At 45.5% G+C, this 24,299-nt stretch overlaps 1 protein-coding gene across 3 annotated transcripts in view; it reads left to right on the top strand.

Moving 5' to 3' along the window:
- ZNF131 (zinc finger protein 131) overlaps positions 1-20,001 on the top strand; it is a 48,570-nt gene extending 28,569 nt beyond the window's left edge. For all 3 annotated transcript variants that reach the window (XM_082251617.1, XM_082251619.1, XM_082251618.1), the window contains 2 exons: positions 8,011-8,141; positions 19,094-20,001. In XM_082251617.1, coding sequence (XP_082107743.1) covers positions 8,011-8,141; positions 19,094-19,741 — 779 coding nt within the window. In that variant the 3' untranslated portion in view covers positions 19,742-20,001. The remainder of the gene's footprint in view (positions 1-8,010; positions 8,142-19,093) is intronic.
- Positions 20,002-24,299: the final 4,298 nt, after the last annotated feature.

Raw genomic sequence — 24,299 nt, forward strand, 5'->3', positions numbered from 1 at the left:
AGGTGCTGATGGATAGAGGTTTTGTTTTCGAGTCAGTGATTCCAACGCTGTTAAAAGTTAGAAAATCTTCTTCTAGGAAGGTCTACCATCGTACGTGGAAGACGTGCATTGCATGGTGTGAGTCTCTTGGGGTTCACCCTCTTTCGGTGGCTCAGAACTTGACCGACCTTCAACAGCTGGTTGAGCAGAAACTGGCCTTGAGTACTATCAAGGGTCATGTGTCGGCCTTAGCGGTCTTTTTTCAACAGCCCTTGGCCATATACTCTCTGGTACGTACTTTTCTTCAGGGAGTTAGGCACTTGACCCCTCCAGTACGGTCGCTGTTGCCACCTTGGGACCTCAGTTTGGTGCTTTGTCTTCCAGAAGCCTCCTTTTGAGAATCTTCGGGAGATTCCCCTGTTTTTGTTGTCCCAGAAGGTGACCTTTTTGGTGGAAGCTTCCCTTCAGGGAGGATCTACTGTCCCAAGGACCTATCTTACATTCTGCTTTACAGTCGCTGGCTTTAACAGCTTGGCTGTTGAATGCCAGGTGCTGAAGGATAGGGGTTTATCTGAATGGGTGATTCCTACACTGTTGAAAGCTAGGAAATCTACTTCTAGGAAAATCTACCATCGTACGTGGAAGTACATTGCGTGGTGCGAGTCTCTTGGGGTTCACCCTCTCTTCTTTTTCAGTGGCTTGGATCTTAACATTCCTTCAACAGGGGGTTGAACAGAAGTTGGAAGTTGAGTACCATCAAGGGCCAGGTGTCGACTTTGACAGTCTTCTTCCAACAACCTTTGCCCACACATTCCCTGGTGCGTACCTTTCTTCAGGGTGTCCGACATTTGGTCCCTCCCAGTGCGGGCTCCATTGCCGCCTTGGGATCTTAATTTGGTGCTTTCTGTTCTACAGAAGCCTCCCTTTGAAAATATTCGAGAGGTTCACCTGCTTACGCTGTCCCAAAAGGTGGCCTTTTTTGGTGCCTATCACCTCTGCGCGCAGGGTGTCAGGACTGGCAGCGTTATCCTGTCGTCCACTCTATCTGGTGATTCACAGGGATAAGGTGGTTTTTCACCCCTGTCCGTCTTTCCTTCCAAAGGTTGTCTCTGATTTTTATTTGAATGAAGACATTGTTTTGCCTTCCCTTTGTCCCAGGCCTAAACATCTGAAGGAAATTGCCTTGCATGCCTTGGATGTGTACCTGGCAGCTAAGGAGTCTTTCAGGAAATCAGACTCTCTATTTGTGCTCATCTACGAACCTCAAAGGGTTGTCTGCTTCCTCTGCGACCATTTCCAGATGGATCAGACAGACGGTAGCTTAGGCCTATTCCATCAGGAGTCAGGTTCCTCCTTTTCCTGTCAAGGTGCACTTTAGTAGGGTGCTTAGTGCCTCCTGGGCCTTCCGTCATCAGGCATCATTGATGCAGGTTTGCAGGGAGGCCACCTGGTCGTCAGGTGGCACACTTATAAAAGTTAGCATCTGCGGATGCTTTCTTTGGCACCAAGGTTTTGCAGGCTGCTGTTTAAGAGGACCTGATCCTCTTTGAGGGTGTATTGTTTTTTTTTTTCAGGTGGGCTCCAGTTGTTTGGTTGAGCTCCTGTTGCCTGGTTGGCTAATGTTTAGCCTTGGGAATTTTTTGGTTGTTCCCACCCCTCATGTTTAACACTGCTTTGGGACGTCCCAGTGGTTATGAATACCAGAAGCTGCGTCCATTAATTAACAAAAGAGAAAATGTGATTTTTGACTTACCGTAAAATCCATTTCTGATGTTCATTGATGGACATAGCACTCCCCCCTCTGTGGAGTTAATAATCTGACACTGCTTGTAACAAAATTGAGCTATAGCAGAGAGAGGGAGTATCCCCCCTGGGACTGCCCATGGGTGTAGCCAGAATCTTTTCTGTCTAGTATGCTACTCCTGTAGGGGGCAGTATAACCCACTGGTTATGAATACCAGGAGCTACCAGTGGCGGAGCTAGACTTTTAAAACGGGGGTGGTAAGGAATTATTTTGGGGGGTCAATAATAATAAGTTGTATTTGGGTACTGCGTCGCACAACCTCACAATTGTCAGTTAAAGCAATGCAGTGCCGTATCGCAGAAAATGGTCTGGTCATTAATGGGGAGCTGAAGTAGTTAAAGGGTCAGTTTTTTCAGATAATTTTGCCCATTTAAGGCTCCTTTCACACACTGTGTCCGTCAAACGGACTCCGCTTTTCTCAGCGGGGGATCGATCCACCGATCCCCTGCTGAGCAGGAGAATGACAGCTGTTCTCCACACTGTGTGTGGAATCACACAGCTGTCACACCTATAGATCTCTATGGGGGAATCTGATGGGAACGGACCGTCGGTCCGTTCTCATCCGATCCGCTGGACGGATGGAAAATAGGGTTTCCATCTGTCCAGATTTGACGGATCGGGTGTCAGCGGACATGTCTCCGCTGACATCCGATGCCCCATAGGGATGCATGGGGGGGACCATTAAGATCCGCCAAAAAAAACAGACAGGTGGATCTGAACGGTCCGCCTGTGTGAAAGGGGCCTAAGACTTTTTTCCGAGCGGTCAGGGGATGGGAAAAACAGGCAACTCAAAATCTAGATCACAGCTGGAACCCCTCTACATGTGCCACAGCAGCGGTGGTTTATGTTAAGCCAATGTGAAATTTGGCTATCCAGGGCAATGGGGCCATGCCACAACCATAAGCCAAACACTTGGCTTGCTGTTGTGGCTGATAAGCCCCATAAAAAATCTGCAACTCAGCTAAAAAAAAAAAAAAAAAAAAAAAGCAGGATTTAGGAGAATTATTATAAATAATTTTGCCCCCTTTAATAAATCATTGTAATGCCACCCATATTCCTGTCCTTTTAAACAGGGTGACTGACAGTAAGCTTACACTAATAATGCATAGACATATGCCGGTTTTCGGTAATTCGATATATCGCGGTATTGCATAGCCACGGTATTGTTATTGTGGCATTTTTAAAATACCGAGTTTCTCTGTCAAGTCTGCCTGACTTGTGAATTGATACATTTCAGTGAGCTGGATGACTCATTCACTCACACAGCTAACACCTTTCAGCATTAAGTCTCCTAACTATAAACAAAAATGATTACATTTGTATCTTTTCCTTCCCTCTGCCAGGGAGAAAGGAAGTTTAACCTCTTAAAGACTGGATCTTTTTCTGACACTTGTTGCTTGCAAGTTAAAATCAGTTTTTTTTTTGCTAGAAAAGTACTTAGAACCCCCAAACATTTTATATATTTTTTTAGCAGAGACCCTACAGAATAAAATGGCGATTGTTGTAATATTTTATGTCACACTGTATTTGCGCAGCAGTCTTTCAAACGCAATGATTAGACTTTAATGAATAAAAAAAAAAAAAAAAACGTAACAGTAAAGTTATCCCAATTTTTTTTTTTTGTTACACAGAGAATCGTGATCTTTATTCCAAGCTAAAAAATCGTGATTCTCATTTTGGCCAGAATCGTGCAGCTCTAATAAATAAATAAATATATAGATATATACACACACACACACACACACACACACACGCATAGCAGCCCACATTACATTATTATATAGCCATCAAGCAGTGTCTACAAAAAATGCAGAAAGCTTGCCAGAGCAGGAACTGCAGGTTAGTCGTATGGTGCAAAAGCAGGATGGATTTCAAGGCCACTGAATTTAAAAAAAATGCTGCATGCACCTTTTTTCTGCGGAAAATGAGGGCATAGCAGCCCGTTCAAATCAATGGGCTGCTATGCCTGTGCAAATGTGGGCCGCCAACCCGCATACATGTGAACCACCAACCCGCATACATGTGAACCAGGCCTAAAGCAATAGTAAAGTCATTTATAAACAACACCTCCTTCAGGTTTAACCACTTCTTGACCACAAGGATTTGCCCTCTTAATGACCAGGCCATCGGATCGGAGCCGAGCGCCAGGACCAGTTATCACCAGTTAGGCCAGACACTGCTTGATGACCTATTTTAGGCCTGGTTCACAGAGTCTGTACTGACTGACTATATAATAATGTGCATAAGTGAACCAAAGCCCCTAAATTCAGCAATGAAATTGAAGTGAGGTGGAAATTTAATAATTTAAATTTAATAATAGAATACCGTGATAATACCGTATACCGTGGCAAAACCTTAATCAATTAATCGCAGCATGAAAATCTGATACCGTCACAAGCCTAATAATGCACAGGTGTTAGGGTACTTGTCTTTCACCCTGGTAAAAGGGCAAGAATATTGGTGACATGATTACAATGACTTATTAAAGGGGGAAACATTTTTGGTAAGGAGCAGCATAGACTGTAAAGGAACAGGGCAGCCTGGGCAGGCAATTGCCACCCCAGCTAACCCTCTGGCTCCGCCACTGGGAGCTACGTCCATCAATGAACATCAGAAAAATTGATTTTATGGTAAGTTAAAAATCCCATTTTCTCTAATGTGTGTACCTGTCTCAATCCAGAGCATGAAGTCTCATTTCTGTCTGCTGCTTCGTTCCTCTGTTATCAACATGAGTCACTTCTGACAAGTTTTCCTGACACCAAGAGAAAAATGGTAACAGGGGAGGGACCTCCAGCTGATAGACAGCCTCAGCTCTGTTCCTGTGAGCTATGTGAAATGTGGGGGGGGCCATGTCTCTTACCTCCAATCAGCCTCCCATCCTCTACTCACTGAGCTCTGCAGGGTGTAACTTCAGCTCTCCGCCCCTTTTTTTCTGAACTCTGACAACATTTATAAATTCAGAACATTGAACAGATGTAAACAAGAGAACTCATGGAGGATTTGTTTTATCTCTATCACCTGAGGACCGTACCTTCACTGGCACAGTTTGCAACCCAAAGGAGAGTTTTTGTCTTTAGCACTGGCTTCAGGCAGGAGAGAAGAAAGCCATTATGGGGTCCTACGGCTGCAAACTGAGCCACTTACACTGCTCTGGGAATTAAAGAAAGTAACTTTAAAGTAGTTGGAAAAGCAACCTATTTGCCCGACTAGTACCCCTTTCATAGTGTCATCACTCTCCATGTGTGAAATTTAAAAAAATGCCATTACAATACCTTATTTCTATGTTTGTTGTGGTCACATGACCACTTATCCTCTTTCTTGAGAGGCAGGTGGCAATGGGGGAAAAATGAGCATAGTGGGATTGTTCATATATTAAAATCTTGCTAGACCATTTTTATTTTGAGAGACTATTAAAGATCCACTACTGCAAAAAAAAAATTCTATTACTGTAACCAAGCATGAAATGATGGTAATCGGTATATAAATTCTTCCTTATATATTTTTGTCCGATTGTAGACAAAGCTGTTTAACAAAACAGTGATGGGGGTAAGGACAAACTCCTGATAATGCAAAGGATTCTTACAACAGTTGTCTTTCATTCAAATTGTTTACTTAATCATTTGTTAAGGCCTGGCTCATAGTAGTGCGAATTCAAATGTGACTTGAGTAACATAAAAATCACATGACAATGGAAATCACATTGCTTTCAAAGGTGTCAGTTAACATCTATGCGACTCTTTATTTTGGAAGAGGGTCCTGTACTATGGTGCGATTCCAGTGTGATTTTTTTTTTTTTTGCTCCATAGAATATACAAACCTTATCAAAGTTGCATCCCAGTAGCATTGCATAATCATACCAGACGTCAGATCAAAGTCATATTTAGTGGTGCACAGAACAGAAATTTAGGTGCTGAAACAGAAAATGCGGGATGCACCTGGCCGAAACCGAAAAGGACAGTTTTTAAAAAATATATTTTTATATATAATTGTGAGTTTAAATAATTTGAATTTATTGTCGGTCATTATTGCTTATTGGCACCTTTTTTAGCACAAGAAAAGCTCAAGAAAAAAGCATCCCCTTTAAATTCTGTGTCTTCACACTGGTCCGTTGCTTTTCTATTGTGTTTAAAATCCTGCTTGCTGCATTTTTGGTCAGTTTAAAAAAACAAACAAAAAAAAACGGACCTCTCTATTGATACCGCAGCAGGAACGCATCAATAACAGACCCGTGTTACATTTTTGATGCGGTTTTAAGTCACATGACCTATGAAGAACACACCATAAGCACAGTAAAATTGCATGTGTTTTCGTCACCATTGGCACCTTTTTTTTAACAGCATTTTTGCTCGATATGTTTCAGCCGCCAAAATTTCGGTGCATCTCTAGTCATATGGCAGCCATGTGAGCCTAGCCTGAGGGAAAAAAAGCTGCTGCTATGACTGCTCAACTGCCCCTGGCAGTGTTCGTGTTTGTCCCAGCCTCTGTCACTTTTGCTGGCCAGCTTGATCTAAATGTTGACAAAATCTTAAATCTGTAAAATTTGAGAATTCATATGGTAAATACGATTTGTTACATAAATTGTCTTCATAAAATTCTGAGGATACAATATTTTTCACAATCCTTATCCTTTAGTAACAGGACACATAGATATTCTTAAGAGGCAAGACTGTTTTAACTGGTTTAATGTGGAGATTCAGGTTATTTCAAATGCTCATTTGTGACTAGTTCTCAATCCATTTATCGGCAAAGGAGTGTCACCGTTGTGGATGAGAGATATAGAGGTTGCCCATCTCTGGTTTCTCTTCCTGAAAACTGTAAATGCCTAGCTGACATGCTGACCCCCAATACTTTAATCTCTGACCCAGGGTAAGCATGCAGTAAGTGACGTTGGCTTTTAATACATTCTGAATCGCTGATCCAAGAATGCAGACCTCAGGCTAACTTTACTTGCTACATGCTCTACTGGGTCAGTGACTTTTGAAGTCAGAAGGGGGTCAGCATGACCAGGCAACCAAAAATTTTTGGAGGATGTCAGGATTGGCAATATTAGATAAATTATTTTAAACCAAGAAGGAAATTTTTTTGAAATGAAATTTTGTGACAATGATTACAACAAATGATTGATAAATTGTCGGGCAATTGATTATCACTGCTACTGGAAGTGACATATGACGTAGCGAGTCCTGCCCTACGCGTTTCTTCACCACAATGTTATCTGGAGCGGTCCAGGTGACGTTGTGACGAAACGCGTAGGGCAGGACTCGCTACGTCATACGTCACTTCCAGTAGCAGTGGGTTCGGACCGTGGAATGCGGAAGCGCTGAAGCAACCAGACCCTGCACGCTGACAGTGAACTTCCCAAACCATCAGAGTGGGGGACCCCGGTTGGGAATCCAGCGGTTGGAACGTTACAGCTGTGCAACCTGGTCCAAAGGCTAACAGACAAGTGCTTTACCTAGTGGGGGGCCACGGGTATTAGCACTTGCACCTACCAGCACGCATTGCCTCCTGGGATCACTGAGAGCACACATCACCCTTCCTGCGTCACCCACCACATCACAGGCTCATAACCATTTCCAGAACTGGATCTGAGAGCCTAATAAATTTATTAACCACAAGGCAGTGTCAGCATTGGTTATTTTAGCATTTTTATTGAGGAACTCCTCAATTGTAGGCACCACCAAGCCACTAAGCATACCATTATCAAGGTATCACTCTTTCTTCAACATTATTCAGCACGCTGGCACTTTAATAATTTTTTAAAAAATATAATAATAACACATGGTCTTGTCCCTTAGCCCCATGAGGACCATATCATACTGAGTCTAAGCATCTTCCCCACAAGCACCAGATTTTTATATCCAGCACTGAATACCTTTCACATAGCACCGTGCACTTTTTTAAGACCCAACACCACCCAATTGGCTCTTATGTGATTTTAGGTTCCCTTTACATTAGGCACAGTTTGTGTTTAGCTTTTTATGAGGATTTTATGGTTTCATGACCTTTAAGCTGGAAAAATAGTGGTAGCGCTGTTTACCAACAAAACCCATACCCTTTATTCACACACTACCTTAGTGGTAGGTTGGTGGCAGCTTAAACCACAAAAACCCTTAATCCAAAAAAAACGTAGCGCAGGTACAGCATAACCTTTTTCATTTGATTATCAGTTACTTTCCATTTCCTATGATTGAATTGTTTCATGTAATCATTTCTTTTCTGACCAGGAGAAAAACCATTTGAATGTCCAAACTGTCATGAGCACTTTGCAAGGAACAGTACTCTTAAATGTCACTTATCGGCTTGTCAGTACGGAGTTGGTGCTAAGAAGGGAAGGAAGAAACTGTATGAATGTCAGGTGAGTTTTCACTGTAATTGTAACTAAAAACGAGTTCAGGTTTTCCAGTGTTCTTTTTTAAAGAGGGTTTGTCCCCTTTTGAGGACATCTTCCATTGTGGCATGATTCTTATGCAGCAGTGAATACATGTAAGTGATAAGAGACAGGGGAAGAAGTAGAGAGGTAGAGCAGATTCAAAGTTTAGTTATATTTTGCCTTCCCTGATCCTGCAACTTTTACAGTTTTACAAAGAACAGTTGAGGATGTTTTGGTAGGGTTGTTAATTTGCATCTTTTGTGGTGGTGTTTAGGTAACTCCTTTTTCCTGACAGACTCCATGGCAGCATACATATCGGGTTTAGCCCCGCCTCCAAACCTATCCTATAGGACACCACTCCCATAAATCTTTGCAACTGTTCAGCACACGTGTTCCTTTTTTGTCCTCCAAAGGATTACCTGTATCTTACCTGAAAGCGGATCCCAGGAGATGGATGACTCTACCATTCGGGTATTGAATGCTCTCCAATAAGCCCCAGCTGCTGCGGGGTATGGAGTAGGGGCGAAGATTCTCCTATTTGCAGCCCTTGGCCAAAAAACCCAGCTGCTGCAGGTGGCCTGTCCCCTAATATGTGAAGTCCGGTGTGTGTTTGTCCATCCCTGGTGGCTAGCGGTTTGTGAGTACCTCTTATGGTTTATATCTCCATGGCAGCGATTTTTACATGTCTATATTTGTGTGGCTGTATCTTACCTTGTTTCCCTGGTGACTAGTGCTCCAGGGCCAGTCAGTTTCTCACTTCCTGACCGGCCGCCGTTTTTTTGCTACTGTGCATGCGCGAACGCCTCCAGAACGAGGCTTGGTTCTCGTGTATGCGCAGTGGCATTGCGGCGCATGCGCAGTGTGTTTTTTGCGGCGCTCGGTGATGACATCACGGGGCGCCATATTTAAACCTCCTAAACTGTTAGCAGACTGTGATTGTTATACACCCAGCTGCTGAGAGGACGTTTGTGGTATACAGATCGTTTTTGGGACCTGAGAAAAGCGCTTCTCTGCACTGAAACCCACCCGGCTTCCTGGTGAGTGGTCTGGACCCCAGGATTGGGAGTCCAAGACCCCCCATCTCCGCTTCCTCTCTGATCTCGTTGTCCGGCTCATCCCTGCAGGTCAGCGCCAGAATGGAAGCCTCTCCGCCCTCCTGTGGTCAGCCCGCCCTTAACAGGTACTCAGGGCTTTTGGGTTTGGGGGGGTGTGTAGGGGGGGATTGGAGCACTTTCATGTTCCTAGCTCTCTGTCTGTGTTTTCTTTGTTTACCTTGATTTTCAGCCCTTCCCGTTCGCATACTCATCACTCCTCTTAAAGGAGCGAGCATCGATCAAGCTCACACCACCGGCACTCTTCAAGATCAGCTCGGAGGTCCCCATCGGGTTCCCAGCATCATAAAGCGTCCACATCAGCTGGCCCCTCACGAAAACCTGACAAAGCAGGTTGTTGGGGTTGTAGTGCCCGGGTCCCTGATACCAAGTCCCTATGTGACAAGTGTTTTTCCCAGGCTGCGGTAGAAAGGGATACCTCCAATCAGCGCCTTGAAGCCCTTGTGAAGAGGGTCGTGAAGGATTCCCTGGCTGAATTGGGCGGATAGCGACTCTGAGGCAGAGGACCCTTGTCTGGGCTTTGAATTCGCCCTGGTCCCTTCCCTTGTAAAGGCGGTCAGGGAGACCTTCAACTGGGAAGATCCAGCTGTATCTCCTCCCAAACAAAAAAAGTTTTTCAAACCGCTCAATAAGGAGCGTCCTAACTTTCCCTTCCTGGGCGAATTGGTAGAGATTATCTCAGAAGAATGGAGAAAGGTGAAGAGGAAGAACTCTATGATCTCAAAGATGTCCAGACTGTATCCGTTTAACGAGGAAGATGTCAAAAATCTAGAATCTCCTCCTCCTTTAGTGGATGCAGCAGGCATGAGACTGGTCAAGCATGTGACCCTTCCTCTGGAAGATATGGTCTCCTTCAAAGATCCTTTAGACCGTTGCATGGATTAGGATCTGAAGAGGATCTATTTGACGGCAGGTATGGCCTGTAAGCCGGCTTTAGCCTTAGCAGCCCTATCCAAGGCTATGGAGTCATGGGCTGATGTGGTAGACGAATCCTTCAGAGGTGTGTCGGAGGAAGTGGCCAGAAGTTCCCTGATCCAGGAACTAAGGATGGCTTTGTTGTTTCTTGGGGAGGCTTCTATAGAACTGATCCGTCTCCTGGCTAGGGTTATGCTTTCCTCAGTCACGGCAAAACGGGCCTTATGGCTCCGTCCTTGGGTCGCTGACCCGGCATCCAAACAGGTTTGGTGCCGCATTCCCTTTGAGGGTTCCTCCCTCTTTGGGAATAAGCTTGATGAGGCCATAACCCGAGCTACAGGCGGGAAGTCTGGGTTCCTTCCCCAGGATCGGCGCCCGCTCAGCGCGAAGAAAGGGCAACCTAACAGGAAATATGTCTCAGATCGGGCCAGAGAAGCTCGTACCTACAGGCCTGGCCGAGAATTTGGCCGTAATTGGAGGTCAAGGCAATCTTCCAGGAAGACTTTGAAAAATGTCTCCTCGGGTGACCGCGAGCCCACAAAGTCTTTTTGAAATTGGGCCCGCTCAGGCATGTTGGGTAGGGGCATGGCTACTTTGCTTCCGTCATGTCTGGGCGGCCTCGATTCGGGACCCCTGGACCGTCAGGACAGTTGTCATCAGGTCACAAGTGGGTCTTCAAAGAAACTCCCAGGTCAAGATTCCTGCCTACAGCTCTACCATCTTCAGGAGAGAAGCGACAAGTTCTGCTTTCCTACGTAGAGTCTCTGGTGTCTCAAGGGGCTGTCATTTCCATGCCAGAGCCCGAGCGAGGCCAGGGAATTTACTCCCCGCTTTTTCTAGTCCAAAAGAAAAACGGCTCATGGAGACCAGTTATAGATCTGACTTTATTAAACCAGTTTATAAAGAAAGAAAGATTCAAGATGGAGACCCTGCTATCTATACAACAAGCGGTATAGCCGGCCGACTGGATGGTGTCCATCGACCTAAAGGATGCGTATTTTCATGTCCCTGTGGCAGAAGAGTTTCAGAGGTATCTCCGGTTTGCTGTAGGCGACTCACACCTTCAATTTACCTGTCTCCCATTCGGGCTTTCCACATCTCCACGGACCTTTTCAAAAGTCTTGTTGGCTGTGGTAGCCCTGTTGAGAACAAGAGGTATTCGGCTTCATCATTATCTGGACGACCTCCTCCTTCTATCTCAAGACAAAGACCAGTTGTTCACTTAAATTAGGTTGTGTCTACCCTCCAGAGGTTCGGTTGGCTCTTGAACGAAGAGAAAAGCCATTTGACCCCAACTCAGTCCCTTGTTTACCTCGGTGCTCTATTCGACACAGCAAGATCGACACTCTCTCTTCCAGAGGAGAAAGTTGGGATAGTCAGGGACAGAGTTCGCCACGCTCTCTCGTCTTCCCATCTTCAAGCACGCCAATGCCTGAAGGTGATTGGGACCATGGTCGCAGTAGTCCCCATGGTGAAGTGGGCCTTGTGGAGGATGAGACCCTTTCAGAAGGGATTCCTGCAACAATGGGACACATGGCATCTAGATCAGCCTATTTTTCTGACTCCAGCCATGAGAGCGAGCCTTCCTTGGTGGCTGTGCCGAGATCGCCTGCTGAACTGCCACTCACTGAGACCAACTCCGTGGGTAGTAGTGACTTCAGACGCCAGCAATATAGGCTGGGGCGCCCACTGTCTCATGGAAATGGCTCAAGGCAAGTGGAGCTTCTCCGCTCAAGGGATAGTATCCAATGTCCTGCAAATTCGGGCAGCATTTCAAGCGCTACAAGCATTCTACCATCTGACAAGGGGTCTACCAGTAATGCTCAGACTGGACAACACCTCAGCAGTCGCTTATGTGAGGCGGCAAGGGGGAACGCGCAGCTGGTCCTTACTGAGAGAAGTGGAACCTATCATGTCCTGGGCACACAAGAATCTATCCGATCTGTCGGCAGTCTACGTACCAGGAATCCAAAACGTCCAAGCTGATTTTCTGTCCCGTGTAGAGCTGGACAACGAATGGTCCCTCCACGAGGAAGTATTCAGCTGGATCCTGTCTCTGGGGTTCTCTCCAGAAGTCGACCTCTTTGCCTCCCCCTGCAACCACAAGTTACAGAAATATTACACGAGGTTCAGGGATCCCCAGGCTCTCGGGGTGGACACCCTCTCTGATCAATGGAGGTTCCACAGAGCGTATGCATTCCCGCCCGTGCCGATAATACTGCAATTTCTTCGGAGGCTCAGGTCGGAGGCAGTAGAGATAGTAGCGGTGATTCCTTTCTGGCCCAACAGGCCTTGGTTCTCCCTTCTGACACTTCTCAGTGTTCAAGATCCGATTCCGCTGCCCATCAGACCGGATCTGTTATCCCAGGGGTCTGTGCTCCATCCCTGCCCGGCTCGTCTACACTTGAGGGTGTGGCGGTTGTGATGAGGAGGCTGCAAGCATTAGGTTGCCCTCAAGAGGCAATTTCTACGCTCCTAAGTGCCAGAAGACACTCAACAAATAAAGTTTACCAAAGGATTTGGGCAAGATTTTCCTCACATCTGGCTGCAAGACCTGATCCTCAGTCTTCCATTAAAATCCAGGATGTACTGAGTTTCCTACAATCCGGTTTGGATCTCCCTCTTTCAGTGAGCTCTCTGAGTCCAAGTGTTAGCCATTTCAGCCTTCACTGGTATTTCTTGGGCCAGTCATACTTTGGTACGCTAGTTCTTTAAGGGAGCAGTTAGAATCAGGCCTCAGAGAAAGCCAAGATTTCCCAAATGGGACCTCCCTTTGGTGCTGGATTTCTTAGCACATCACATTCAGGATATGTCTGAGTCTCTTACCATCAAAGAGCTGACTATGGTGACGGTCTTCCTAGTAGATGTGACTTTGGCAAAGAGTGTCTGAAATTGGGGCCCTAGGGGCACAAGAGCCTTTTCTGACCTTTTTCCCAGACAGAGTGGTACTTATTCCTATGTTGGATGCAAGACCAAAAGTTACCTCTGTCTTTCACGAGAATACTGAGATTGTGTTGCCTACCTTCAGGCAGGAGGAAGGCTCTCCGGTCCATTCACTGGATGTAGGTAGCTGCATTAAGAAATATCTGGATGCCACGTCTCCCTTCCGAAACTCGGAATACCTTTTTCGTCGCTTTTCATGGCAAAAATAAAGGATCAAGAGCTGCTTCTAGGTCAATCTCCTCTTGGATCATTCAGGCCATTTAATGGGCTTACAGGGCAAAGGGCTTGACCCCTCAAGTGGCGGTTACGGCTCACTCGACTAGGAGTGTATTCACTTCCTGGGCAGTCTCCAGACACGTCGCTCCCGATGTAATCTGTAGAGCAGCATCATGGTCTTCCATTAATACCTTTTTGTACCACTATTGTGCTGAGCCAGCGGCTATTTCTTCTGTTAATTTTGGTTTACAAGTCCTGTCAGCTGACAGAGTAAATTAAACTTTTTGTTCAGCGCACCTGCCCACCCTGTTGTGTACGGCAAGTTATTTCCCGGTACGTATGCTGCCATGGAGTCTGTCAGGAAAATGTATATCAAATACTTAACGTAATTTTCCTTTCCTGATGGACTCCATGGCAGCAGGAGTTCCTTCCCGGTTTCTGTGGAGGATAGTTACAGAACACGTGTGCTGAACAGGTGCAAAGATTTATGGGAGTGGTGTCCTATAGGGTAGGTTTGGAGGCGGGGCTAAACCCGATACATATGCTGCCATGGAGTCCATCAGGAAAGTTATTTACAGGAGTTGAATGCAGTATTTTTAAATTTGATCCTTTGCATTCAAACTGATCTAAAATTACTGTGTACCCTCAAACAGGATACCGTTATAATCTGAGTGTATCTCCATGTAACCCAGGCATGTCCAACCTGCGGCCCGGGGGCCGCATGCGGCCCAGAACCGCAGGCAATGCGGTCCACTGCCCCCCGACAATTATTATTTTTTTGCTGGGGAGGGAGGAAGTTGAGTTGGGGGCACGGCCACAGCGGTTTCCAACTAACTGTAGACAGAGGCCACCTTGGAGTGGGGGGGGGGGGGCGAGCGAGGGCCACCGGATTACAAACAGAGGGGGAATCTCCTGCTTACCCGGCTGCTGTCATACGAAGCCTAGCACATTGGTGACGTCTATCATAGGAGCCGATCCAGGAGGCAGGACTTCGTATGACAGCGGTCGCCGGGTAAGCAGGAGTTCCCCGTTCTGTGTCATCCAGCGGCTCTCCTCTCTCTTCATTGCAGACTGCATTGGATGGGCACTGATCAGGCTGCATTGGATGGGCACGCACTGGTGAAACTGCATTGGATGGGCACTGTTTAGGCTGCATTGGATGGGCACGCACTGGGCTGCAAGTGCCGTGCAATCTCCCGGCTGCTGCGGGAGACTTAGGATGTCTGCAGTCAGTAACAGTCGCTGCTTCCTGTGTAGTTCTGGCTTTGTCACAGGCGGAGTGATATGAAATGCATTCCGCCTGTGACAGGAGCCATACAGGAAGCAGCGGCTCTGCTCTCTACTGCAGCCGCTGCTTCCTCCAGCAGTACCCGCCAGCAGTCTACAATATAGGTAGAAAAGGTATGTGCATTAGCGTGTGTAAATTGTTGCAATATGTTTTTTAATAACTAGTTGTGTTTTGTCATATGTCATGTCCTTGTTCATACATGTATAAATAAGGACATGAGATTTTCTGGCTGCCTAAGTCATGTGTGCTAGGAGTGCAACTAGCCCCCAGCACATAACTGTAAATATCCCAGCATGTGCAGTGTTTCTGACTCCTACCACCATGACCACTTCAAATCACTGAAATGGTCATGGTGGTTAGTGTTCCTTTAATATCTCTCAGAAGAAGTAAACCTCTGTATACTGATTCCATTTCATTTGATCGTCCTCTAGTTGTGTTAAATTAGTGCTGGGGGGGGGGGGGGCACGGTGGCATTTTATTGCTTATCTACTACCTTAACTATAGTATATATTTTATATGCGGCCCGAGAAAATTTCTCTACTCTCAATGTGGCCCAGAGAAGCCAAAAGGTTGGACACCCATGATGTAACCTATTTACGAATTTGTCTGTTTCTAAGGCTCGGTTCCCACTTGTGCAATTCTAAAGTTGCACGATTTCCAGTGCATTTTTTATGCGACTTTACACCCTCGGCTACTCAAGTTGCAAGATCATTGCATCAACGTAGCGCAGGAACCTTTTTTACAGCTTTAATACAGGGCACTTTCACCCCCTTCCTGCCCAGGCTAATTTTCAGCTTTCGGTGCGTTCACAATTTGAATGACCATTGCATGATCATGCAACGCTGTACCCAAATACATTTTTTTTTTTTAGATCGATAGAGCTTTCTTTTAGTGGTATTTAATCACCACTGGGTTTTTTATTTTTGCGAAAACAAAAGACTGAAAATTTTGAAAAAAAAAAAAAATAAAATCTTATTTTCGATTAGTCTTCTCAGTCACTGATGTGCATTGATGGGCGCTGATGAGGCGGCACTGATATGCAGCACTGTGGGGGGCTGCACTGATGATCAGTGCAGGTCTCCCCTGAGAGGAAATGCTGCTGATCGGCTCTCCTGTCCTCACACGCTGTCAGTGTGAGGAGATGAAAGCCGATAACCAGCATTTCCTTGTTTACTTGTGATCACCTGTGATTGGACACAGCTGATCACATGGGTAAAGAGTCGCGTCATCGGCTCTTTAACGAGATCGGGGATGCACCATGTCAGAGACAGCGCGCCGCCGATCAGGGAGCCATCTCAGTAAGAGTGGGACAACGTCCTAGCACGACGTCCCAGAACAAGAGAAACACCCCACTGCCATCAATTGTCTATACGGCAGGCAGGAGGTGGTTTAAGTCACATAGATTGAAACAGGTGCTATTGAACTCGATAGGCTGCAACTTATCATGCAATTTTGTGTCCCAAGTCACATGGATACAGCTCCTGGAGATCTTCTTAATCATTTGGTTATTCTGCCCCCCTACAGGGGTAGGGCACTAGGCAGAAACAGTCTGGCTACACCTATGGGCAGTCCCAGGGGGTATACTTTCTGCTATAGGTTATTTTCTGCCTAGTCAGGAGTAGGGACCTAGTTCCTTGCTGGGATCTCTGGTCCTTGCAGATTTTTTTTATCCTTTTTTTTTTTTTTTTCCTGAGATCTACAATCAACTGATCCAGTGGTCACTCCAGTCTGGCCAGCAAGCGGGGGCAGACCTCAGCTCCGCTTGGTCAGCTGCGACATCACAACCGTCACAGCGTTCCTCCTGGCCGACAGCCTCCCCCCCCCCCCCCCATTTCGATGGCGAGGGGTTCTGTCTGGAGCGGTGCCCGCCTGGTTCCTAGTATGGTGAGTAGCTGTCTCCCCCCCTGGAGAGTTTTGGGGTGGGCGTGGGCCTCTCAATGGGAAGGTCAGACTCCTTCATTTGTCCCTTCTCCTGCTGGGGCTGTTTGGGTGGTCTGGTCCACCTCCTATGCTGTTGATGGAGACAAGGGGGGCTGTACCCAGTGGGGGTTCCGGCCTGGGCTTGTCCTTGAGACCTAGGGATCCCTCCTGGGTCCATCGTGGTGAGGGGGCCGCCATTTTGTTTTAGCCTTATGCCTCGGCTCTTTTTCAGTGGCTCGGATCTTGACCTTCCTTCAACGGGGGAATTAGCAGAAACTGGCCTTGAGTAATATCAAGGGTCAGGTGTCAGCCTTAGCGGTCTTCTTTCAACGGCCCTTGGCCACACGCTCCCTGGTATGTACTTTTCTTCAGAGAGTCAGGCACTTGCCCCCTCCAATGCAGTCTCTGTTGCCGCCTTGGGACCTCAATTTGGTGCTTTTGTCTTCCAGAAGCCTCCTTTCTAGAATCTTTGGGAGATTCCCCTGCTTACACTGTCCTAGAAGGTGGCTATCACTTCTGCGCGCAGGTGTGTCCGAATTAGCGGCATTATCCTGTCGTTCACCTCATTGGTGGTTCTTCGCCTCTGTCCTTCACTTCTTCCTCAGGTTGTCTCTGATTTTCATTTGAATGAAGACATTGTGTTGCCTTCCCTGTGTCCCAGGCCAAACTATCCAAAGCAAATTGCTTTGCATGCCTTGGATGTGGTCCGGGCAATTAGGGTGTACCTGGCAGCTACGGAGTCTTAGGAAGTCAGACTCACTATTTGTGCTCATGAATGGGCCTTGGAAAGGGTTGTCCGCTTCCTCTGTGACCATTTACAGATGGATCAGACAGACGGTGGTTCAGGTCTATTCCTTTAAGGGTCAGGTTCCTCCTTTCCCTGTTAAGGCGCACTCTATTCGGGCGCTTAGTGCCTCCTGGGCCTTCCATCAGGTGTCAAGGCTGCAGGTTTGCAAGGCAGCCACCTGGTCATCTGTGTGCACTTTCACAAAGTTCTATAAGGTGGATGTATTGGCATCTGCGGATGCTTCCTTCGGCCGCAAGGTTTTGCAGGCTGCTGTTTAGAGGACTTAGTCCTCTTTGAGGTGTATTTTTTTTTTCTTTTTTTTTTTTTTTTAGGCGAGCTCCAGTGGTTTATGGTTGAGCTACCGTTTAGCCTTGGGGAATTTTTTTTCTTGCTGTTTCCATCCCCTATGTTTGACACTGCTTTGAGATGTCCCAACTGTCAAAATAAGGAGCTGTGTCCCTCAATGAACGAAAGAGAGAATGGGATTTTTTACTTGCTGTAAAATCCATTTCATTGACAGACACAGCACCCACCCCTCTGTGTAGTTGGTTTTCTTCTGACACTGCTTGTAACAAAGCTAAATGCCTATAGCTGAGAGTGGGAGGACTGCCCCATAGGCGTAGTTAAGTTTTTTTTTGCTGCCTAGTGTCCTACTCCTGTAGGGGGCAGTATAACCCAACTGTAAAGAAGATGAGGAGCTGTGTCCATCAATGAACATGAGAGAAATGGATTTTCCGATAAGTCGAAAATCCAATTTTTTCCCTTTGCACCCTGGCAACATTTTCAGTCACGCAGGACCCCTTTGTCAAGCATATGACGAAGGGGGGCACTGTCACTAGTGTGCATGCTGGGTAAACCAGCTGCACTACATCCCAGAACTCGCTGGCGCTGGTTTCAGATGGCTGCCTGCCAGAATTTCATCAGGGAAAACTAACCCTGACATTTGGCAAGTAAGCAATTTACATACAATACTGACAATATCCAAAACAAGTGTATTTTATGGCTGTTTTTATTACATTTTGGAGTAGGAGATTGTAGCTTCTCTTTAAAGTGTAAGTTCATCTTTACAGAAAATCTGTAAGGTGAACTTATACTGGGCCCGCTTCCCATCCCCCCCCCCCCCCCCCCCCGGTCCTGCTATACCGGAGTCCCGCGATGCCCCACTGTGAGACACCGGAACATTGCTTTACCGGCCTGGGGATTTGAAATCCTCCTGGCCTTCTCTCCTCTTCGGGAATCAGACAGGACAGGCTAGGTGAGTTCTGATTGGTCAGCGCCGACCAATTAAAATGCCTCCTACCTGTACACGCTGAGAGGTACGGATAGGGGATTAAGCTGCGGGGATTTGAGATCCCCAGACCGGTGAACTGGCGTGTCTCACAAGGGGGGATAATAGCGGGTCCAGTGTAAGTTCACCTTACAGATGAATGTAAATCTTTCAGGTTTGTGCTTAGGCACAATCAACATCTCCTAAATCAGGGATCCTCAAACTACGGCCCTCCAGTTGTTGCAGAACTACACATCCCATGAGGCATTGTAAAACTCTGACATTCACAGACATGGCTAGGCATGATGGGAATTGTAGTTCCTGAAAAAATGTAGGGCCATAGTTTGAAGACCCCTGTCCTAAATGTTTCCTATAATTATACAAACCTTAACCTTTTGTGTTCAAGTCATTTTTAAAGTTATGTGGTCCTTAACACTGTAAAGCGCATTCAGTGGATTTCTTGATTAACAAAAATGTGCTTGTTTTCAGGTTTGCAACAGCGTCTTCAATTGCTGGGACCAGTTCAAAGACCACCTTGTTCTTCACACAGGAGACAAGCCCAATCACTGTACACTGTGTGATTTGTGGTTTATGCAAGGCAGTGAGCTGAGGAAACACCTTCGTGACATGCACAACATCTCAGAAAGAATAGTGACCGAGGTCATGCTTCCTTCTGAATCGGGAGAAATGGAGACTGTGCCTTCAATGACCTTTGTGGAGCAGGTGGAACAAGTCCATGTGGTGCCAGTAGATCAAGTTATCCAAGTGCAAGTGGATCCTCCTCAGCTGACAGTAGGTCAGTTGCACCAAGATCTTCTGGAAGTAAATCAAGTGAAAGGCACCCATATACTAGACCTACAGACACAGGTACATATGGGTCACATAGAAGTGGAACACCTTCAGATAGACCCAGGTACAGAGGTTCATGTAGAGGAAGTACATGTAAACCAGATACACATGGAGGAAGTAGAGGCTGAACTTCTGGATGAAACCAATATTCATCACATTGAACATACTATAGAAGAACATGCCTGTCACACAGAGGAAGCAGAACTTCATCAAATTGTCCACACGGGAGATGAAAACTTACAAATCAGGCAGATGGAGATAACACATTTGGAAACTGCAGCTGAGTAGAACATTGCACTGAGAAAACGGAGGGACAGACAAGTGTTGAATAGGGTTGGCTTTGTTTCTTGATAACTTGTTTTTTTTGTTAGAGAAATGATACGTTTGACAGCCATCAGATATTCCCTACATTTTTATAAGCTGCGGACTTTCTGTAGAAAGTATGTAAGCCCCAAGAATTAAATTGCCTTGAGAGGAAATACTTTAGACTGAATAAACAACCAGATTCTACCTGTCACTTTTACCATCCATGCCCCCTGACAGCACCCGCTTCTAAATTTCAACCTACTTCTCAATTAGGAAAGAATTTTGTGTTCCAAAAATCTGTGCCATAACCCAGTTTCTTACTTTTTGTCCTGTCCGAAGCAGCAGATTTGAGGTAATTGTCCATTTTGGGACAGTTTGTCCTTGGTTAAGACCAGAATATCTAGAGCTTCCACGCCTGTACAGATGGCAGGAGCAAAGTTCTCACCCAGCATTTTCTGTTGTAAATCTTTTGGTTTGATGTTGTTGAAGTGCACCTGTGCTCAGACTATGAACAAATAAGTATATACATATACCCGGTCTCTCTGCAGAGGCCTGATATACTCCCCTTTTGAGTCAGACCTGTAGCTGTGGAATCAGAAAAGCTCATGCTGCTTGCTGATTGGAGAGATCTAGCTCTGACTCAGAAAGACTGTGTCCAACCTCTGCAGACAACAGCTTTACAATAAGAGTAACGAAAAAAAACATTATACAATTTTTTTTTCCCCTTGTATAATTTTCCTTTTAGATTTACCAATACCATATAATATGAGGTCAAACCGAAACACTTTCAATTTTTATGCAGTCAAGGCAGGCCCTTACACTACATAGTTGAAGGTAAATCTAAAGGAAATTGAAAAATGAAAATTGTATAATGTATGACCAGCTTAAGGGTCTCACTGCATTATTTTTTCAGGGGTCAGGGCTTTCTATTACGGCTGTGGTTGCTTCAGAAAGAAAACAAACTGTATGACATTTTGCTTTGATGCACCTGAAATGTATTTAGTGGATTTAAGCTGAAGGTTTTACTTGGGCTTTATTACAAGTCCTCAGTGGTCTCTGTGGCTGCAGGTACCGTGGAGTAATTCATCCTCAGATCACAACAGTCTGGCTTCAGTCTTTTTTTTTTTTCTGTTTAAACACCTGCTGTTTACTTTGAGGGCTTTGTTTACATTAGAACATTAGAAGAATGTCAGGCAGCAAAATCTCTGCTACCAGAGAAAATAAGAGCAGGTTCACACTACTCCGACTCAAAGTCTCCCCGACTTTTGCGACTTTGAAGTCGCCCGTGCAGCACGACTTCATCGCGGCTTGCAAATGACTTCTCATAATAGTCAATGCAAGTCGCTCGGACTTCGCCCAAAAATAGTGCAGGAACTAAGTCGGAACGACTTGAGTCGCTCTGATTAGAACGGTTCCATTGCACAGCATGGAGCGCTACTTGTCAGGTGACCAAGTTGCCTGACAAGTCGGAGTAGTGTGAACCGGCTCTAAGTGGTAAGGCGCAGCCATTTTAATGCCTTTTTATTGTGAATGTTGGCCTGCAACTCCAGAGGTCAGTGAGGGCTTGTTTTAAAGCTCTTTTACTGCTTGTAAACATATTTAAACACTTTAAAGTAGTGTTAAACCCAAAACCAAAAATATAATCTATTGCAGCTTCCCAGTCATTAGAAGGGGTGGCTGCATTTGTTTTCTCCCCCCCCCCCCCCCCCCCTCTGTATTCGCCTGGTTATCTGGTAAGTAACACACAGGAGGTACCTTTTTGAAAAGCAGCATTCAGTCTGGGGGAGGGGAGTGTTAGATGTACTAGCAGATTTGGATACACTAAGGCTCCATTCACACCTGAATGTATTTGTTTTCAGGCGTTTTTTGCAGGTGTTTGGAGACAGGCATTGACATCCAACAAAAACGCTTTGTAAAAAAGAAGCTCATGTACTTTTTTGAGCTTCAGGCGTTTTGCTTCAGGTGACAGGCTCATATGTGAACAGGTGCCATTGAAATGAATAGGATTTTGCTTGTTGGGCATTTTTGAGACTTCAGAGATGAGCGTTTTACAAGCTGAAAAACGCTCAGGTGAGAACAGGGCCTAACAAATACATGCCAAACTCCAGCTCACACACTCTAAGCAGTTACAGCAAACATTTTTTTTTATTTTTTTTTTCCTTTTGGGATAAAGGTTTTACATCAATAAGCATCTGATCATTGCAAGCACCCCTGTCGGTGGTAAATGGTTTGCCTCATCCCGGTTACTGCTTACTTACTCATAAGGTGATAAAAAAAGCCTAAAAAATAAAACTAATGCAGCCATCACATCTAAGAAATTGGTAAGCTGCAATATGTTTTGCTTTTGTGTTTATTACCACTTTAAAGATATTGATTAAAGATATTGAATTAAAATACATTTTTTTTCCTAGGAATCGCATATTTCCTCTCCAAATGTATGCTTCATTTATGGTGGAAGGTCTGTCTCAGGATTTTCTAGGGCAGTTGTTAGAGAATGAATTGACAGGGACTTCTTTATGGAATCTCCTATTTCTCTTCCCCCTTAATATCTCTTTATAAGACTGAAGAATTGTTTGGACAGGACTCCTTGTATTTCCTGCTCTCTGTCCAGCTAGCGGGTGGGAATAGCTCTTATGTGGTGCTGTCATGTGACATTTTATGGAAACCAGATTACCTAGAAATGGCCTGTTTTAAGCTTGTAATGCAGCTTAGAAGATGATTGGTTGCTATGGGCAGCAGAAACTTTCCTTAAGCATTGTACGTAATCGCTGACGTCTCCTGAATTGCTTCTTCACTGCAGATTGACTAAAGTATGTGAAATACTTGTAATATAGAATACCATGCAAACTGCAGGGAGGTGATATTGGGTGAAGAAGACAACGCAGTTGGGTTCAAAGTAGCATAAAAAATTTAAATAATGCTGTTAAGCTGTCTATTTGCATGACCTCCTTATTTTATTGAGGCATGAGCAGTAAAAACAATAGCTTTCCAGTTCTCATTGTGCCATGTAAGGATTCCAGGACCTGCATTTTAGGAATATCAATGGCTTGCCTGCGTTCTAGCATTTTTAAGTTTTTTTTTTTTTTCTCGGATATCTAATCATAATAATACAATGTATCCTAGCAAGAGGACCAAAAGCACAGCCTAATCTATGCTCAGTGTCTTATTCCATCACTCACCATTTTGTCTGCATTTCCGTTAATTTAATATTTTTACCTGGTGATGCTTTATATAATATAACCATTCCTTTCCCATAGGGTCCTCTCTCACGGGGTGGACTCTGCTGAGCAGGCGGATGACAGGTCCGTGTCCTCAGCCTATGCAGAGTGGACATGGGCACAGCCCGCTCTCCTCTATGGGCAGTCAGATGTAAACGGACTGCCTGTCTGTTTAAACCGGACTGCCATCTGATCTGCTAGACCGAAGGGGAACGGGTCCCCACCTTTCTATTTTTATCAGATCAGATTGAATGAAGGTGAGTGTAAATAGACATGTGTCCAACTACCCCCGCTGCTCCATAGAGGAGAATGGAGGTTCTGATCGGGTCCACCTGAAAAACAGACAGGGGACCCTGATCGGAACATTTGTGTTATAGGGGCTCATTCACAAGTGTGGCAAGGCCCTCCTTGAAAAATGTTCCTTGCTTGGATAATTTTTCAGAGGTGTTTTTATAGGTTGTGAGGAGGTGATATCTTGCTACCTCGCTCTGTTTTACCCTCCTAAATGTTCCAGATCTGCACTGCATCCGTGTGTATTGCATGCAGTTGCAGAGTCACCCCATTCTCTTGAAATGATCAGGTTTGGTGGGTGGTAGAGCCCACAAAATGTGACAGGAGTATAATTCCTGCCGAAAAGCAGAGCATCCCTGCCATGGCATGTGTACCCCGCCAGCTACTATCTGTTCAGGTAATAAGGGAGCAAGTGGTTGGGTGGAGAATTAAAACGCAGATCAGCCATGTTGTTCTATTCTCCCCCCCCCCCCCCCCCACACAACTGTGAACAAGCCGTTTCACACCAGGAATCACACAAGAATGCACTTTGCGATTCACATGCAGTTCTGTGTGGTGCGGTTTCAGCGCAATCATTTGGATAGGCTGAAATCACACCACATGGCCTTGCAAAGGTAGTACATACACTGCCTTTGGAAACTCACTAAAGCTGGATCACCTGGTACATCTGTAACATGTGACCCGGTGTGGGCAAACTCATTGCGTTTTGTGGCCTGTGTGTGGGGTGTCATCAATTTAATATTGACACCCACTGATCACAAAGTGCGTTTTCTGTACTGCATTCTGGTGTAGACAGCCCTTAGTGTCTGCGCTCATTCACTCCCCAGTATCTGTAGAGGGAGCCAGGCTGCTTTTCCTGGCTATAAACACAACTCCTTTCCATCTTTAATACATTGTGAGGATTTAGGTTTACAGAAGATAAGTGGGAAGGTGAATGGGCTTGTTGGTACTTTCAGTTCAGATCACAGAAAATTTGTGTATGCATCACCAAAACTATGTATTAATTTTGGATAGTTAGGGAAGAGTTAAAA

Source organism: Pelophylax lessonae (assembly GCF_965119305.1).
Source record: "Pelophylax lessonae genome assembly, chromosome: 1".
Taxonomy (NCBI): Eukaryota; Metazoa; Chordata; class Amphibia; order Anura; family Ranidae; genus Pelophylax; species Pelophylax lessonae.